This window comes from Quercus lobata, chromosome 10 (assembly GCF_001633185.2).
Source record: "Quercus lobata isolate SW786 chromosome 10, ValleyOak3.0 Primary Assembly, whole genome shotgun sequence".
Classification (NCBI taxonomy): domain Eukaryota; kingdom Viridiplantae; phylum Streptophyta; class Magnoliopsida; order Fagales; family Fagaceae; genus Quercus; species Quercus lobata.
Window position 1 is genome coordinate 61,750,920 of NC_044913.1, and position 18,270 is coordinate 61,769,189.

The following is an 18,270-nucleotide window of genomic DNA, read 5'->3' on the forward strand; positions in this document are numbered from 1 at the left end:
AAAAAAAATTGTGAATGCTTTACAGGAAGATATTTCAGATTTTTTTTTTTGACGTAAAAAGAAATTTCCGAATGTGATAATAGTAATACATCAAAATATTTTATTGTTTAATTTGAGAACATGGGCGGCTTTAGCCTTTAGCTTTAAGTGTTGGGTTTCAAATGAACCCCGAGCTGGCAAACACAGAAAAGACAGCATGCTAGGGGGTTCTAGATATGAGTTCCAAAATATGCTACTAGAGTAGGATGGCTCCTACTAGCTTCTCCCACCTCCACATCCGGCCACCCTCCAAGAACCACACATGCGCGAGTTCCCCCACATATGGCTCAAGCAGCAATGGCCCTTAAGAAAATTACTCAGGGTTCCAGATTTAAATATTAAATACATTCTTTATGTATGTAAGGATTAAAAAGCTTGAATTCATTGCCATATAAATCAGCTAGTAATAACAATTTTATTGAAGGAAAAAGGATGAAACCCAAATACACAGAGTTTACAAGAGCCACAAAAAAAGACTACTTCGTGCAAAAAGGGCACAAAAATGTCATTAAAGTACAAAGAAAACACAAAACTATGTACAAGCTAAAAGGGAACCTACAAACATCAATAGGGAATCACTAGATGTGAGTTCTCAAGCCTAAGACTAATCAAATAAGGTGCCATTCTCAGACTCTCTCTCTACTATTCTCAGACTTTTGGCCTCTAAAACTTGATTGTCCAAAACCAATTATAAATACCCTAAATTTAAACCAAAATCAAACACAAAATTAATTTAATCCAAATACTCCCAAAAGTTTTTAGTATACTGAGAAACTAAAATTGAATCAAATAAATCAAATCAAAACCTAATGTAACCCAAATACCTAAATACAAATCAATCCAACCAAATTTCTCAAAACTAATTCATATTTCATACCCAGATCTAAGAAAGAATAAAAAAAAAAAAAAAATTGCCAGTGGCAGTTCTCTCTCTATGTCCATATCTCAAATCCTGCGTGCACCTTTAGGTTACCGGTGTCGGTTCTGGTAGCCCAAGTCCGGCAAGGGACGAACAGTGGTTGGAAGATGATGGTGATAGCCGGCCGGTCATATGAACTCTGTCTCCTTCTCATCTCCGTATCGCAAGCTTTTTTATCTCTTTTTTTTCTCCTTCTGTGCTTCTTTCCCCGTTTCCTCATCGCCTCTCTCTCTCTCTCTCTTTCATCGCCTCTCTATTCTATTTTTCCTTGTGTCCTTTCATTTTAACCGGTTATTTTTTTGTTATTTATAATGAGAAGCTTTTAAATGGTGTGCAAATTGTCAAACAACATAATTTATCGTTTTTTTAACTTATACGTGTCAGAATTTTAAAGGGTCTTTTTTCCTAACGTGACAACACCTCCTTAAAGACTTCTGCTATTATATATAGTATTAGAGTATTAGATTAGATTAGATTAGATTGGATTAAATTAGATTAGATATAGATGTGCAGCCAATTTTTCTCAACTGGTGATACACAAAGCCCTGAGTATTGCAGGTGCTCAAGCCTGAATTGGAGCACATAGCCCAAACCTTCAGCATCTCACCAAAATCATCCTAGCCACCACAACCAAAGTAGTAAAGTCATTCGAAAACAGCAGCATCCACATTTAAATTTATCATACCCCTAGGAGGGGGCTTCCAGGAAATCATTTCTTCACTTTAAGCCATGTCATCGTCATGAGCAAATACTCTTTCACTCTATTTTCGATGACACAGATGGTAGCCATGATGTTAACCTCACCCCCCTTGTGAACAATATGGTTTCTTAAATTCCAAATAGAATCCAAAGTGAATGTCATCTGCAAGGAGAATATCTCAGCCACTTCGATCCCTGTGCTGCTAATCACCTGGCAGAAACTGAGCGTGTGGATTTAGAACCAGCTTAATAATATCTGAAGGGTACCAGATCTTAAACCCCAGCTGCAGGCATGCCATATGGCCCTTGTGGCAGTGCACTTAAAATGAGCATATGATTCCACTAAATTGCCACATAAAATACAGCTTGAATCACTAATTCTGGCAAGACACCAGATAATAATAAATAAAAACAATTCGACTAAGATTATGAACACGACACGTCAATATTATGGACATTTTGATTTTATGGATACAAGTACTTATTCTAGTTTTCAAAACTTCATAATTCTATGTCACATCCTAGAAAAACGTACAATTATAATTTTATACGACTGAATATTACTGCAATAAGAGCGCTGATAAGTTTATGCTTACAAAGTGTTCTTATCAGATATATGCATTACCACTAGTATGTTGCTTAATAATAATAAGTGAAATAAAATGAATTGTTGTGCTAGTTTGCAAGGTTGCAACCATCACTCAAATAAAACTCTTAAAATTCAGCTAGCTAGCATATCTTTCATCGACCTCTGGGATTCATAATCTCAGAAAACATCGACATCAATCCATCCTGATATTCCTTACTAGCAAAACTTTGCTCCCCATGGAAGATAGCTTTTTCTGCACTCCCTTGCAACTGCAATGCGAGCTCAAGACCCCACACCACATCATTCATTGATGGCCGTTCGGTTCCATTGTCATGCAAACAATTCACTGCAATCTCGCCAAATTTCTTCAAACACTCTGGTTCAATTTCAGCCTTCAATAATGGATCAACAATCTGACCAAGCTTCCCATTGCGATAACATTTCAGGGCCCACTCTGCTAGACTTATCTCCTCGTGCTCTACCGTATGCATGATGGGTGGCCTTGCACACAACACTTCAAACAACACCACCCCAAAAGAGTACACATCAGACTTCTCTGTCAACTGTTGGCGTCGATAATATTCCGGATCCAAATACCCAAAACTACCCTTAACAGCTGTGCTAACATGGGCCTTGGACGTGCTAGTAGTACCAAATTTTGACAATCCAAAATCGGACACCTTGGCTGTCCATTTCTCGTCCAATAAAATGTTTGTGCTTTTAACATCACGATGAATGATAGGGTGCTCTGCACCTATATGCAAGTAGTTTAACGCACGTGCCGCACCAAGACAGATTTGGAGGCGTTGATTCCACGGAAGAGGTGTCTTATGACTTATATCAGTGTCGTAGAGATGACTACAAAGAGTCCCACCAGGCATAAAATCATACACAAGGATCATCTCGTTGCCATCATTGCAATATCCTATTAAAGAAACGAGATGGTGGTGGCGGAGCTGAGATAGTATCTCAATTTCTGTTCTGAACTCTTGGACCCCTTGTTGAGAACCGGGTTTCAACCGTTTGATCGCAACATGGGTGGCCTCACCATCAACGTGTATGTACCCTTTATACACGTCACCGAACCCACCAACACCAATAATGGAATTTTGGTCAAAGTTTTTGGTGGCTGCTTTAATCTCAGCCAATGAGAAGTTACGGCACAAATACGGTAGCAATGATCCGTGTGTCTTTGTTGACTTGGAAGTGTGGAAAGAAAATGGACGCCGCCAACGCCAACTAGTCTTGGCTCGCCGGAGAATCAAGAATCCGAGAATCAACAGAACAATAATGCCGGAAATTCCGCCACCGACGATGGCCGTTATTTTTATTCTATTGTTATTTGACTTTGTTGCCGTTGGAAGGGTCAGCGGAAGTGTGTTGGGGTTGGGTCCGGCGAGATTTCCATAGGTGTCGTTGACTTTGAAGATTTCGATACCGTTCAAGATTGCACCCCTGTACCGTTCAGGATCTGCAGAAATGGCGATAGAGAGGTTCACTCTTTTCTGGCCTTCTAAGCCAAACATCGACACAGCGTAGTCCCTATATACCGGAACCCCACTCCCACCACTCCATCTTATCACGTCGGCTGCCTTCTCAGCGGTTTGATTTGCAATGAAAATGAGGAATCGTCGGTCGCCCACCGCTTTAAACTCTGGTTGAAACTCGCAGAAGTGTAACCTAACAAGGTAATCAAACTGAGAATCCACGGGAAGTTGCCAAGTGAGATTGTATAACTTATTCGAGGATCGGTTAATCCCTATAGTGCGGGCAGTTCTATAGACTTCTTCCGGTGCAGTGTACGGAGGTATTTGGCTGAAGTTTAGTTCAATAGTACTAACTGGTAGCTCAGATGTTAAATCTTCTGTCAAGTACTTGTAGTCCGAATTCCAGCTACGGAACATTCCTGTATCTCCGGCGGGTGAGATGAAGCTCCCTCCAACATTTATTCTGTATAGCATCATGAGAGCAGTTCCATTAACGACTTGGTACAGCTTCTCTTGGCCGATAAAAGGGAGCCCTTGATCATCAGACGGAGTGTAATAGAGATAAGTAGGCATCGACAAGATTTCAATTCCGTTCACAAAAGCAAATGAATTGGAATCGCTTGGAGTTAAGGTTATGTTCAGCCTCTGACCTTCCTCGATGTTGACACAGAATTCTCTAAATATGGTGTCATGGCCGGAATCATAATCAGGGTCTGCCATAAGCGCAGCATTAAAATTGCGAAGAAGAGTAAAAGGTCCAGCTTTGACAGAAAATCGGGCTTTAGAGCGATCAAAGGTGCCGTAAGTAGCTGGGTAGAAGTATAGTCGAACCAATTTTTGGCCTGCAGTGACTGATGAGAATATATAGCTGAATGGGGAGAGAGATAAGCGGGCTGTTGTATAGGGTACTCGGGTAGCAGAGGAGGATTGCTGCACAACGCTTGCAGTTAGAGATGCATTGTTTTGAAGATGTTCAACTGGGAAGAATATAGAATTCTCGTCTCCAATCCAGGTCCGACCATCTAGTGCGGTCGAATTGCCGGAGGAGCCACAGTCAAGGTTAATTTCGTCCTCTGGTATGTAAGGAAAGGGAGAGTTGCTGCCGACCGTGCTGGTCACGTGGTGCAGCAAGAAGGCGATGTAGAGAGATGTGAAACATGGTTGGAGGGTGGCCCAAAGATACGCGTTGCTTCGGTTTCCCTTGCCCATTGTAGCAGAGACAAAGTGAGTGCGTATGATGCCAAGGACGGGCCAGGACTCCGAGTCAAGGTGAGCTAAAGTATAAAAAAAAAAAATTATTATGAAACTCTAATTTTTATTATTATTGAATATTATGAAACTCTAATGAGTATTAACTAAAGGAATAAAATATTTCTGTACTAGTTAATATCTTAATGCTGTTTTAAAATTAATATTACTTTAAAATATATATTTATTGTATATTATATAATATCAATATATTAACCTAATATATAATAATATAAAAATACATTATATTTGAAGTAGAATTATATTTATTTTAGTTGTCCGTTTCCCACCACTGACCCACCTACAAGCCAGCCTTTTGTTTTTGTTTTTATTTGATTTATTCTCCTCCACCCATTCCTTATCTTCTAGACATTTTTTTTTTCTCAACCTTTTTCATATCCACAAAATTAATCATTATTATTTCTACCCTGTCCTTCTTCAGCTTGTTTCTCTCTTTCTTTGTTTCATCTTCTTCATTTTTCTTTATGTCATCCACCATAAACCCTCTCTCTCTCTCTTTCTTTCAAGTGTCCTTCAAAACATCAATTATACACGTAATGTCTAAGAAATAGATTTATACTCTTGTTACATAATATGTAAGAAATAGATTTATTTGTACTCATTAAATAATATAAAATTTTCCACATCATACATATAAATTTATATTATTATTTTTATTATTATAATGTAAAAATTATAATGGTGTACATATAAATTTAATAGGGCAAAAACGGGGTCATACAAATTTATAGTGTCCATAAAATAGTGTTTTTATTTGTTTTTTTTCCCCTCAATTATTATAAGGTCCCTTTTAGCTAAGGAAATTTTAAAAAATAAAAAATAAAGAAGTTTACATTTTTCCAAAAGACATGTACATAATACATGGTAGAAAAAAAAAAAAATCTCAATGTCATACGAAACTTGGACGCAAGAAACAATAGAATGTTGATTAGATCACGTTGAAAAAAAAAATGAAAAAAAGAGAAGAGAACCTGAATGTTAGTGTGCTGTGAAGGTAAGGATGAGAAGAGGCAAAAGTCAAGTCAATGTCATGAATGAGGGGTAGTTGAGGGGTATTTGTGTAAAAGTGCTTTCACAGCACTTTTCTCTTTGCATTTTCCTCCCTATTTGGGAGGATTAAAAAAGTGAGCCGAGGGGAGAAAGTTCCTCAACCAAATGGTGGAAAACAGCATTTTTTACCCTATTTTCCTCTCCCTATTTTTCATCCTCACTATTTTCACACCAACCAAACACACCTTTAGACAAAAAGGAATAGAGGAAAGAGAGATGAAAGAGAAGAGAGAAACTGTTTTTTTTTTTTTTTTTTACATCCTCAAATGTGAATGCTCCACATTGATGGTGTGTGTTAGAGTTTCAATCCTTATAATCCAAGCTACTATTACAAAGGTTGGTCCATTTTATAGCGATACTCTGGTTATGTAATATATTATAAGTCTATTTAAAAAACTTTATATATTACTTTCATGTTCGTGTGTTCTAATAAGTATTATTGTTTCCTAAAAGAAAAAAATTGTGAATGCTTTACGAGAAGATATTTCAGTTTTTTTTTTATTTTTTTTTATTTTTACGTAAAAAGAAATTTCCGAATGTGATAATAGTAATACATCAAAATATTTTATTTTTTAATTTGTGAACATGGGTGGCTTTAGCCTTTAGCTTTAGGTGCAGGGTTTCAAATGACCTCCGAGTTGGCAAACACATAAAAGATAGCATGCTAGTGGGTTTTAGACATGAGTTCCAAAATATGCTATTGGAATAGGATGGCTCCTACTAGCTTCTCCCACCTCCGCATCCGGCCACCCTCCAAGAACCACACATGCGATTTCCCCCCACATATGTCACAAGTAGCAATAGCCCTTAAGAAAATTACTCAGGGTTCCAGATTTAAATATTAAATACATTCCATATGTATGTAAAATGTAATGATTAAAAAGCCTGAATTCATTGTCATATAAATTAGCTCGCAATAACAATTTTATTGAATAAAAAAAAGTGAAGCTTAAATACATAGGGTGTTTACAAGAGCCACAAAAAAAGAGTACTTCATGCAAAAAGGGCACACAAATGTCATTAAAGTACAAAGAAAACAAAAACTATGTACAAGCTAAAAGGGAACCTACAAACATCAAGAGGGAATCACTAGATGTGAGTTCCCAAGCCTAAGACCAATCAAATAAAGTGCCTACAAAAAAGGCAAAAAGTTGAAGCCTTGAGCTTTTGACATTCTCAAACCTACAATTTTTTTTCGTTCCCTCCAAATACACCATATCAAACACAAAGGTGCCAAATTCCAAATGTTAGACGACTGTTTCCCCAACCAGTTCCACTACCCCATTAAAAGGTTAAGTACTCTCTCAAGAAGAACCCAAGCAACCCTAAATGATCTAAAAACAAAGCTCCACCAATGATAGACCCCCTCATAGTGGATCAAAAGATGGTCCATTGATTCCCCATAACACCAACACATGCAATGCCAATCCACAAGGGAATAACCTCTCCTCCTCAAGTTATCTCCAATGAGTATTTTCCTCCACGCTGCCGTCCAAACAAAAAAAGGAAACCCGCCAAGAGGCCTTGACCTCCCCAATCCCTTTCCAAGGGAAGGTGATAATTGAATGCCCTTTCAACGCATTATAAAAAGGCTAAATGTCAAACTCTCCAGTCTTCTTCAACTTCCACCTCACCTGGTCCCCATCCTCAATAGGAGGAATGTGAGACTATATGAAGGAAGGCCGCCACTAATTCCATTTCCCAATCATTCAAATCACGCTAGAAACTCACATCCCAACTCCTTTCCCCTCCCTATTGCCTCACCAGGTTAAATTCCGTTGAAGCCTCCCGATCAATAGCAATCTCAAACAAGATCGGGAAATCCTCTCTAAGAGTTTGGTCACCACACCAACATTCATGCCAAAACTGCACTTGATTTCCCAAAACAACCTCAAACTGAATGTATCTACTAAAACATTCCTAGCACATCCAAATGCTCTTCCAAAGACCACAAGCATGAGGACACCTATCAACTTAGAAATTCATCACCCCCACAACCATGGAATAAATGAGGAGGCCGATTGATGTCGATGGATGATGACGAAGAAATGCTGCAATTAGGTTGGACTGACAAAACAACACTTTCTGAATAGGATATGTACTTTGTTGTTAAAGGAATTCCTATGGAGAAGCATATGGGGCCTAAGATGCCTTGTAATGTTTCTTTTTGATATTGGTTCTGGATGAAATTATCAACCATGTATAGTTGTTACAGCGTCAAGTTGAGTGAAATTTTACACTTTCTGAGAAGCGAAAAGGGTGCCCTTTTCAAGGGAGAAGGGCATGAGAATTGCCATCCAATCCTACAAGAAACTCAAATTGGACATACCCAATAGCAACAAATCTCTCATCGGTAAGAAGAAAATCAACAAGAGAAAGGCAATGAGTCCCACTTACCTCCAATTTGGTAGGAGCATGCTTCCTGGCTGTGATTTGAAGAGGTAGATTTGAATTTAAATATTAGGCTAAAATGCAAATTGCTTCCTCTAAAATTTATTGAAATTCGTTTCAGACCTCTAACTTTACTTTAGTTCAATTAAGTCCTATAAATTTCAAATTTATTCAATTCTGGCATTTCATCCAATTCCGTTAAAAATTTGCTGTTAAGTATGCAATTAACTAAGGAAAAATGATTTTTTGAAAAAAATAGTTCTCACATAAAAAATCTATAGAGTATTTTTCTTAATTTTATAGATTTTTTTCATGTGAGAAAATTATTTTTTTTAATGGCAATTTTTTAACGAAATTGGATAGAATATTTGAATTGAATAAATTTGAAACTTAGAGGATTCAATTGAACCAAAGTAAAGTTAGAGGTTTGAAATGAATTTTAATCAAACTTAAAGGGTGAAATTTGCATTTTAACCTAAATATCAAGTTGGTATATGGGTCAAATGGTCAGTGGGCTAGTATCAACAAAAAGAAGGAAACTAGGCCCACAAGCAATCAGGCCACCCTTGTTGTGGGTATGGTGAGTGTTGACCAAAATAATAAAGCAGGTGGGCCACATCCAAATCCCAAATGGGTATGGAGGCCCCTAATGGTAAATAGGTTAAGGATAAAGGGTAAGGAGTAGTTAATGGCCCTTTAGGCCCCATACAAAATGGGGATGGCAATTCGGATCCATAACCCAGCAAACCTAACTTATTAAAAGAATATACCCAAAAACTTCAAAGGAAAGAGATTCCACAGTCATGGCCTTGGTTTAATGTGATGATACCATGGTTCGATTACCACCTTTGGGGTGGGTAGTTGTGAGGAAGTATGGCTCTTTCAGGGGCAGTTGGACTAACTTAATGGTTACTAGGACATATGGGGGTAAAATTTTGGAAAAATATGAGGAGTTGGGAAAAGTTTTCAAGGTTTATTTTGCCAATGAGCTATAGATTAACTGGAACTTCCTTCTCCCATAATAATTACATGGAGTGTGAGGTCATGGGTTCAAGACCTACTAGGTGCGCATGTAACTACCAATCAAAAGTGAAAAATATTTTCAAGGTTTATTTTTTTGAAGTGGGAGATGGTACTAGAGTTAGTTTTTGGAGTGATGTATGGTGTCATAAACCCTTAAAGCTTAAAGGATTCTTTCCTTGAGCTATTTTGTATAGCAAAGGATAAGGATGCTTCAATGGCAGATTGAAATTCGCAATGACTGAGTTCATTGGGCAGTGAATTTTGTGAGGATATAGGATTGGGAGTTGGAGTCCACTTTGACTTTCTTGGAATTACTCTATTAAGTAACAGTGCGAAGTAATGGGGAAGATAAGTTATGTTGGAGGTTTTCTGATAAGAGGGGATTCAAGGTGAGTTCTTATTACAAAGCCTTAGTCCCTACTGGAGTTGCAAAATTTCCTTAGAAAGGCATTTGGAAGCTAAAATTTGTGAGTAGAGTGGCTTTCTTTATTTGGACTACATCTTTGGGGAGGATCTTAATTGCTTAGAACTTGTAGAAGGGGAAAATAAATGTGGTTAGCTAGTGTTGTATGTGCAAGGAGGACAGGGAGACAATGAAACATTTGCTTGCGATTTGTCCTGTTGATAGAGATCTATGGGATATGATTTTTGCTCTCTTTGGGGTTCAATCGGTCATGCCTATGGGGGTTATAGAATTACTATCTTGTTGGAAGAACCAATTTGGGAGACATAGAAACAGTGCAATATGGAAGGTTGTTCCACATTGTTTGATATGGTAATGGTGTTTGTGGTGTGAAAGAAATGCTAGAACTTTGGGTGTGAACAGACTAGTTCCAACTTGAAGATGCAATTCTTCAGAACGTTGTTTGAATGGTTACTGGCTTCAGGGACATGTCCTTTCTCTAAGTTCTTAGATTTGAGGGATCATTGTACAATAAAAGCTTAGCTCTTTTTTTATTTTTTATTTTTTATTTTAAAGATAACGAAAATGCAATGATCAAAAAAAAAAAAAAAAAAAAAAAAAAAAAAAAGATAATACCCAGGTACACCGAAGGTGTACTTGAGTAGCAGTAGATCAACCTCTCAAATTACAAAACTCAATTAAATCTAAAAGAGAAGTACAGGGGAGAGAATAGAAAGCAGTACTCCAATCCAGCAAAGAATCCAGCAAAGAATGAAGGAGGGATTTAACCTCAAGTATAGACCGTTCACTTACCTCAAAGCATCTCACATTCTGTTCTTGCCAAATGCACCACATAACAAAGTGTGGCACAACCCTCCAAAAGACGATATTTCTAGTATACCTAGTATACTCCCTATATACTTGATGTTCTTTTCATCAAAGAAACTTTTTTACTAATAAAAAATGCATGTTCTAAAAGCTGCACTTAAAATTTATTGTTGTAAGCAAGTATTAATTATCTTATTAATTCCATGCCTACAAGGTGTTCTTAAAACTTAAGATGTGCATGAAACTGCCTTTTTTTGGATAAGTTAAAATGAATGTGCAACAAAATGACCATGTTATCAAAATAGCATACAAAACTGTACTCTGGAAAGAAATTATTTGATAAGTATGCTTTCAATTATAAGTTAACAACACAGTTATATCCCAGAGAAGTAATTCAAGATGTTTAATGTTAGTTCCCAACTACTAAGAACAATAGGTATTTTTGATACAATGGCATCAAGCACATCTTCTTTCACTGGCCTTAGTTGATCAACAAGCACATGTGTGCACTCTTGAACCAGGCTATGAGCTCCTATAAAGAAAGCAGAGTATTTATTATACATCACTTGTAGAATATTATCAAAAGTCACATTGAAAGCAGGAGCAAGAATTTTTTGACGAGTCAGATGTTGCCTTGAGCAAAACCATACCATGTTTCTAGATATATTTGGGCGAAAGATTATAAAGATGATACCACCATAAAGCCTTTAGAGATTTTTGTAGTGTGATACCCCAACTATCCTACATTTCTAAATGGGAAAATTTCTGAAAATTTGTTAAATATCGTTATTAGAAATGTAGGATAACCAGGTTATTACATTGAATTTCTCTTCTTTTATTTTTTTATTTTTAAGTTATTACATCGAATTTGTAGAACCCAATTTTACTGAAACTTTTTTTTTTCCGTGCCCGGGGGAGGGGGTTGGTGACAAGTATAACGAAATACTCTTATGCATACTTCTTAGGTCTGAAAGCTCATGATTCTCGTCTACTTGGATTGGACACTTTACATTTCTTTACTATATCATCTCTAGCCTTCCACTAATATGTGAACATAACTTAAAAAAATGCTTCATGTTTGGAAGACTAAAAATCTATTAAACATTCAGTGTTCCACTGACTTTAAATTATGTTAAAGTTTCACTGACTTTGGTTACTGATTTGGATCTTCCATAGACTTTGAATATTATGGTCTTCCTCGTTAATTGAAAATTACAGAATTCAGAATTCTTTGTTGCGCACTCAGGCTAAGTATAAATTATGCCGTCAACATTTGCTTGATTGTTTGTTTTTTCATCTTCTTCTCCCTTTTTCTTTGACTTTTCTATTAACAAATGGATCTTCCAATGAGCCTCTTGTATAGTGGCATTTGGTTGCTGTAATCCCATATCAAATTCTCTGAGCGAATAATTTTCCCAGCCCCTTTCTTGGTGCGTTAACCTTTACATTATATAGCCCTTCTTAGTTGATCTTAGCCCTCCACTTGTTGGTCAGGCAGGTGCCTACTTCTGTACCCGTCCCATCAGCTGTCCCTCCTTGCTTTCTGTTAGTTGCGATGATCGAAGTCACCCTATCTAGGCGTCTTTTCTCATTAACATGGTCAGGATGCTGGCGGGTGCATTTAATGCGGAGGGGACGTATTTACCCTGAACCAGTTTTGCACCGTACCCCCACGTGGGTCCCATTCTACTCGTATCTCCTTCAGAGGGCTTTTTGGGGGCGGCCTTCATCGAGACGTTGCTCTTCCCCTTGAAGTCCTGGAATTCCGAGGACAGGGTCGTCCTCGGCTGCTCCCCTCGACACTTCGGCCTTTCCCCATTTGTCCTCGGCACAGGCCCCAAGCCCTAATAGAGCGTGGGCCGGATCATAAGTTCTCTGACCCCACAGTACCATTTTATTAGTAGAATGGTATTGTAGCATGTTGCAAAAAAGAAATTGGATTTTAGCACATTTGATGAGGTGTGTTATTTGGTATTTCGATTTGGTGTGCAAAATGCTAAAACTTTTAGCATTTAGCACATTCGATGTTAATGCTCTTACCCATTTTGTGTGTAAACCATTTATTTTGTAGCACTTAAATTCTTAGGGTTTTTACAAACCTCCTTATGGGATTGATTTATGTGAATTTGCAACTCTAAATATAGACATATATCATCATATATATAAGTTATGAGCAAATATTAATGTGTAGGACTGCATGAAATTCAAATTCAAATTAACTAATTTTTTTAATGTTAAACATCCGGATTCCACTTTTTTTTTTCTTCCTCCAAAATGACCGGATTACACTTTTCTAGTCTTCAAAACTACAGAATTCTATGTCACGTCCTAGAAAAACGTACAACTATAATTTTATACAACTGAATGTTACTGCAATAAGAACGCTGATAAGTTTATGCTTATAAAGTATTCTTATCAGATATCTGCATTACCACTATGATGTTGCTTAATAATAATAAGTGAAATAAAATGAATTGTTGTGCTAGTTTGCAAGGTTGCAATCATCACTCAAATAAAACTCTTAAAATTCAGCTAGCTAGCATATCTTTCATCGACCTCTAGGATTCATAATCTCAGAAAACATCGACATCAATCCATCCTGATATTCCTTACTAGCAAAACTTTGCTCCCCATGGAAGATAGCTTTTTCTGCACTCCCTTGCAACTGCAATGCGAGCTCAAGACCCCACACCACATCATTCATTGATGGCCGTTCGGTTCCATTGTCATGCAAACAATTCACTGCAATCTCGCCAAATTTCTTCAAACACTCTGGTTCAATTTCAGCCTTCAATAATGGATCAACAATCTGACCAAGCTTCCCATTGCGATAACATTTCAGGGCCCACTCTGCTAGACTTATCTCCTCGTGCTCTACCGTATGCATGATGGGTGGCCTTGCACACAACACTTCAAACAACACCACACCAAAAGAGTACACATCAGACTTCTCTGTCAACTGTTGGCGTCGATAATATTCCGGATCCAAATACCCAAAACTACCCTTAACAGCTGTGCTAACATGGGCCTTGGACGTGCTAGTAGTACCAAATTTTGACAATCCAAAATCGGACACCTTGGCTGACCATTTCTCGTCCAATAAAATGTTTGTGCTTTTGACATCACGATGAATGATAGGGTGCTCTGCACCTATATGCAAGTAGTTTAACGCACGTGCCGCACCAAGACAGATTTGGAGGCGTTGATCCCACGGAAGAGGTGTCTTATGACTCTTATCAGTGTTGTAGAGATGACTACAAAGAGTCCCACCAGACATAAAATCATACACAAGGATCATCTCGTTGCCATCATTGCAATATCCTATTAGAGAAACGAGATGGTGGTGGCGGAGCTGTGATAGTATCTCAATTTCTGTTCTGAACTCTTGGACCCCTTGTTGAGAACCGGGTTTCAACCGTTTGATCGCAACATGGGTGGCCTCACCATCAACGTGTATGTACCCTTTATACACGTCACCGAACCCACCAACACCAATAATGGAATTTTGGTCAAAGTTTTTGGTGGCTGCTTTAATCTCAGCCAATGAGAAGTTACGGCACAAATACGGTAGCGATGATCCGTGAGTCTTTGTTGACTTGGAAGTTTGGAAAGAAAATGGACGCCGCCAACGCCAACTGGTCTTGGCTCGCCGGAGAATCAAGAATCCGAGAATCAACAGAACAATAATGCCGGAAATTCCGCCACCGACGATGGCCGTTATTTTTATTCTGTTGTTATTTGACTTTGTTGCCGTTGGAAGGGTCAGCGGAAGTGTGTTGGGGTTGGGTCCGGCGAGATTTCCATTGGTGTCGTTGACTTTGAAGATTTCGATACCGTTCAAGATTGCACCACTGTACCGTTCAGGATCTGAAGAGATGGAGATAGAGAGGTTCACTCTTTTCTGGCTTTCTATGCCAAACATCGACACAGCGTAGTCCCTATATACGGGAACCCCACTCCCACCGCTCCATCTTATCACGTCGGCTGCCCTCTCAGCGGTTTGATTTGCAATGAAAATGAGGAATCGTCGGTCGCCCACCGCTTTAAACTCTGGTTGAAACTCGCAGAAGTGTAACCTAACAAGGTAATCAAACTGAGAATCCACGGGAAGTTGCCAAGTGAGATTGTATAACTTATTCGAGGATCGGTTGATCCCCATAGTGCGGGCAGTTCTATAGACTTCTTCCGGTGCAGTGTACGGAGGTATTTGGCTGAAGTTTAGTTCAATAGTACTAACTGGTAGCTCAGATGTTAAATCTTCTGTCAAGTACTTGTAGTCCGAATTCCAGCTACGGAACATTCCTGTATCTCTGGCGGGTGAGATGAAGCTCCCTCCAACATTTATTCTGTATAGCATCTCGAGAGCAGTTCCATTAACGACTCGGTACGGCTGCTCTTGCCGATAAAAGGGAGCCTTTGATCATCAGACGGAGTGTAATAGAGATTAGTAGGCATTGACAAGATTTCAATTCCGTTGACAAAAGCAAATGAATTGGAATCGCTTGGAGTTAAGGTTAAGTTCAGCCTCTGACCTTCCTCGATGTTGACACAGAATTCTCTAAATATGGTGTCATGGCCGGAATCATAATCAGGGTCCGCCATAAGCGCAGCATTAAAATTGCGAAGAAGAGTAAAAGGTCCAGCTTTGACAGAAAATCGGGCTTTAGAGCGATCAAAGGTGCCGTAAGTAGCTGGGTAGAAGTATAGTCGAACCAATTTTTGGCCTGCAGTGACTGATGAGAATATATAGCTGAATGGGGAGAGAGATAAGCGGGCTGTTGTATAGGGTACTCGGGTAGCAGAGGAGGATTGCTGCACAACGCTTGCAGTTAGAGATGCATTGTTTTGAAGATGTTCAACTGGGAAGAATATAGAATTCTCGTCTCCAATCCAGGTCCGACCATCTAGTGCGGTCGAATTGCCGGAGGAGCCACAGTCAAGGTTAATTTCGTCCTCTGGTATGTAAGGAAAGGGAGAGTTGCTGCCGACCGTGCTGGTCACGTGGTGCAGCAAGAAGGCGATGTAGAGAGATGTGAAACATGGTTGGAGGGTGGCCCAAAGATACGCGTTGCTTCGGTTTCCCTTGCCCATTGAAGCAGAGACAAAGTGAGTGCGTATGATGTAAAGGACGGGCCAGGACTCCGAGTCAAGGTGAGCTGAAGTATAAAAAAAAAAAAATTATTATGAAACTCTAATTTTTATTATCATTGAATATTAAAAAACTCTAATTAGTATTAATAAATCAATCAGTCAATTTGATTTAAGGGAGAAAATATTTCTGTACTAGTTAATATCGGTATGCCATTTTAAAATTATCATTACTTTAACATATATATTTATTGTATGTAAGGACACGATTTAGTACCTAACCCAAACAGTATTGGGTTCGCACGTAAAGGGCCCAGACAATGTGATTTGTAGAGCGTGGGTGTAAAGAACTAGGTTAACCGTGATCTATCCTCTAAAGACTCACTTTCATGAACGTTCAAAGTTTTTCAGTTAGTACAACTCATTTTTTTCTCTTTTCCCTTTTTTCTCTCTTGTTTACGTCTCTTGTTCTTCTTTCTTTTTTTGTTCCGATCCCTTTTTCATGTTCTCTTTTTAGTTTATATACTCCCTTTTGCGTTCCATCCTTACCGCACACGTGTAGGTTGGGTCCGGAGGATTTCTTTCTGTCCCATCTCGCACCCCTGGGAACTTCCTATGGGCAGCTGTAAAGCTGCTTCCTTACTGTTCAGGTATCACCTCCACATTAATGCGGCTAGAGAGTTGGTTGAGAGGTCATTAATGCGGAGGCAGCTGTTGTTACAGATATTTGTTGGCCTTATCTCTTTCATCCGTAGTCGGTTACTCTTATCCTCTATGGTGACCTAATTCTGGGATCGGATCGCAGTAAGACCACGTCCCAATCGTCCTCGGACGCGATCGTCCTCGGACGCATACTGCCGAGGAGTATGGCATCCTCGGATGGGTACGCGTCCTTAGATAGGCCTCAGGCCCCACAACCCTGAATCAATTCCGAACCCTACGGGCCCATTAACCGACCGGTCCCCACAATAGCCCCTCAAAATCCTACTTTTCGATTCCTCGGGAGAAAAGGTGGATTTTGACGTCATAAGCCTGCGCTTTGAGCGCGTTTTGGGGCATGCCCCTGACGCTTCAGTACCCCGGTTTTGGCAGCATTAAATTCTGACAACTCCCTTGTCTCCCACGTTAGACGGTGAGATCTAAATCGAACGGCAAGGGATTCCTCTTATCTTGTGAGCGGGAATTTTACCGCTCACAGTCCTTACATGACTATAAAGGCGTTCCCTAATTAAACCTGCACCTTACCTTTGATGATTACGTGGTTCCAGAGCTTATACATCGAATCTGCCTTCTTCCAGTCTTCGCTATTTTCCTGGCGATTACAAATAATCGTACGTTGTCCGAGGTCCTTCCCTTGAACCTGTAAGTCCTCTTGAAGCTTCTACCATTTTTGTTTATAGCCAAAAAGTCTTTTCTACTAAGTTTTTTAGAAAAATGGGGAAACAGAAGAATCCCTTTCGACGTCTTGTTGACTCCGAGGAGGGTATTAGAAACTTCCGCTCTAAGTACAAGATTCCTCCAACGGTGGGGTTGAGGTATGCAGCCCAAGGGGAGTGGGTTGATGCCAGGCAAACCGGGGAGGTAGTTATCCCCATGATTGCTTTTATTGAGGGCGGGATGACTATTCCCATGGGTAGTATCACCAGGGGTTACCTCAACTTTTTTAGGCTATCCCCTACTCAATGTGCTCCCAATATGTTTAGGATTTTGGGAAGTGTAGACGCTTTGAATCAGGGAATGGATCTAAATCTAACCCATCACGACGTGAATTGGGTGTACAGCCTTCACCGCCTAGCTGACCAGGACTATTATCTCAAGTCGAGATATCCTGAAGTAAGACTAATTCAGTACCTCCCCACTTCAAATAAGAACCTAAAAGAGGATTTCCTTATTTTTTCTGGAGAATGACATGATGGTCTACCTTGCCCCACAGTAGAGGGAACACCAGGTGGGTGCGAAGTTATAGACCTATGCTAGTTAGCTCACGAACGCATTTTACTTACCTTTATTATTCTCGTGTATCACAATTTTAACTTTAGAATCAACGGTTTTGCAGATAGACGCTACACGAAGCCCAATCTCAGATTAGTCAATAAGGCGAGCCTAGATAGGTTATTGAAAGCTGAAATATACGTGAACGAGGCTGATGGCCAGTTACGGGCAGCACATTTAATTCTTGGCTATACCCCCCTTTCTTTTGGCTTTCAGGCGCCGAAGTGCGTGATTAGGGCACGCGATCCTCGGCTTCACCGTATCAGCGTTGCCTACGAAGGGTTTATTGTTTCGGAGGGTATTCCACTTCCCAAACACACACCTCTCACAGAACCTCTTTTCGTGGCCAGCGTCTCGGCAGGACCTTCTTCACCCTCATTTTCCCTTAAGAAAAAGGGAACCAATAGGAGAAGGAAAAGGGGAAAAGACAAGGAAAACGGGAAAAGACAAGGAAAACGTCGTAACAGTATCTGAATCCGCGGAAGATTTCGGG

The 18,270-nt window shown here is 39.4% G+C and overlaps 1 protein-coding gene and 1 pseudogene across 2 annotated transcripts; both read right to left on the minus strand.

Annotated features, from left to right (window-relative positions):
- Positions 1 to 1,491: 1,491 nt before the first annotated feature.
- LOC115963939 (receptor-like protein kinase FERONIA) lies at positions 1,492 to 5,160 on the minus strand. The gene has a single exon (XM_031083186.1). The coding sequence runs from the start codon at positions 4,940 to 4,942 to the stop codon at positions 2,399 to 2,401; it is 2,544 nt and encodes an 847-aa protein (XP_030939046.1). The 5' UTR covers positions 4,943 to 5,160; the 3' UTR covers positions 1,492 to 2,398.
- Positions 5,161 to 13,010: 7,850 nt separating this feature from the next.
- Positions 13,011 to 15,860, minus strand: LOC115966074 (annotated as a pseudogene). Its single transcript, XR_004086304.1, has one exon. The product of XR_004086304.1 is annotated as a receptor-like protein kinase FERONIA (transcript).
- Between the last annotated feature and the right edge of the window lie 2,410 nt (positions 15,861 to 18,270).

Bases quoted from the DNA above. Each gene is read 5' to 3' on its own strand.
- LOC115963939 (XM_031083186.1), bottom strand. From the start codon at position 4,942: ATGGGCAAGGGAAACCGAAGCAACGCGTATCTTTGGGCCACCCTCCAA.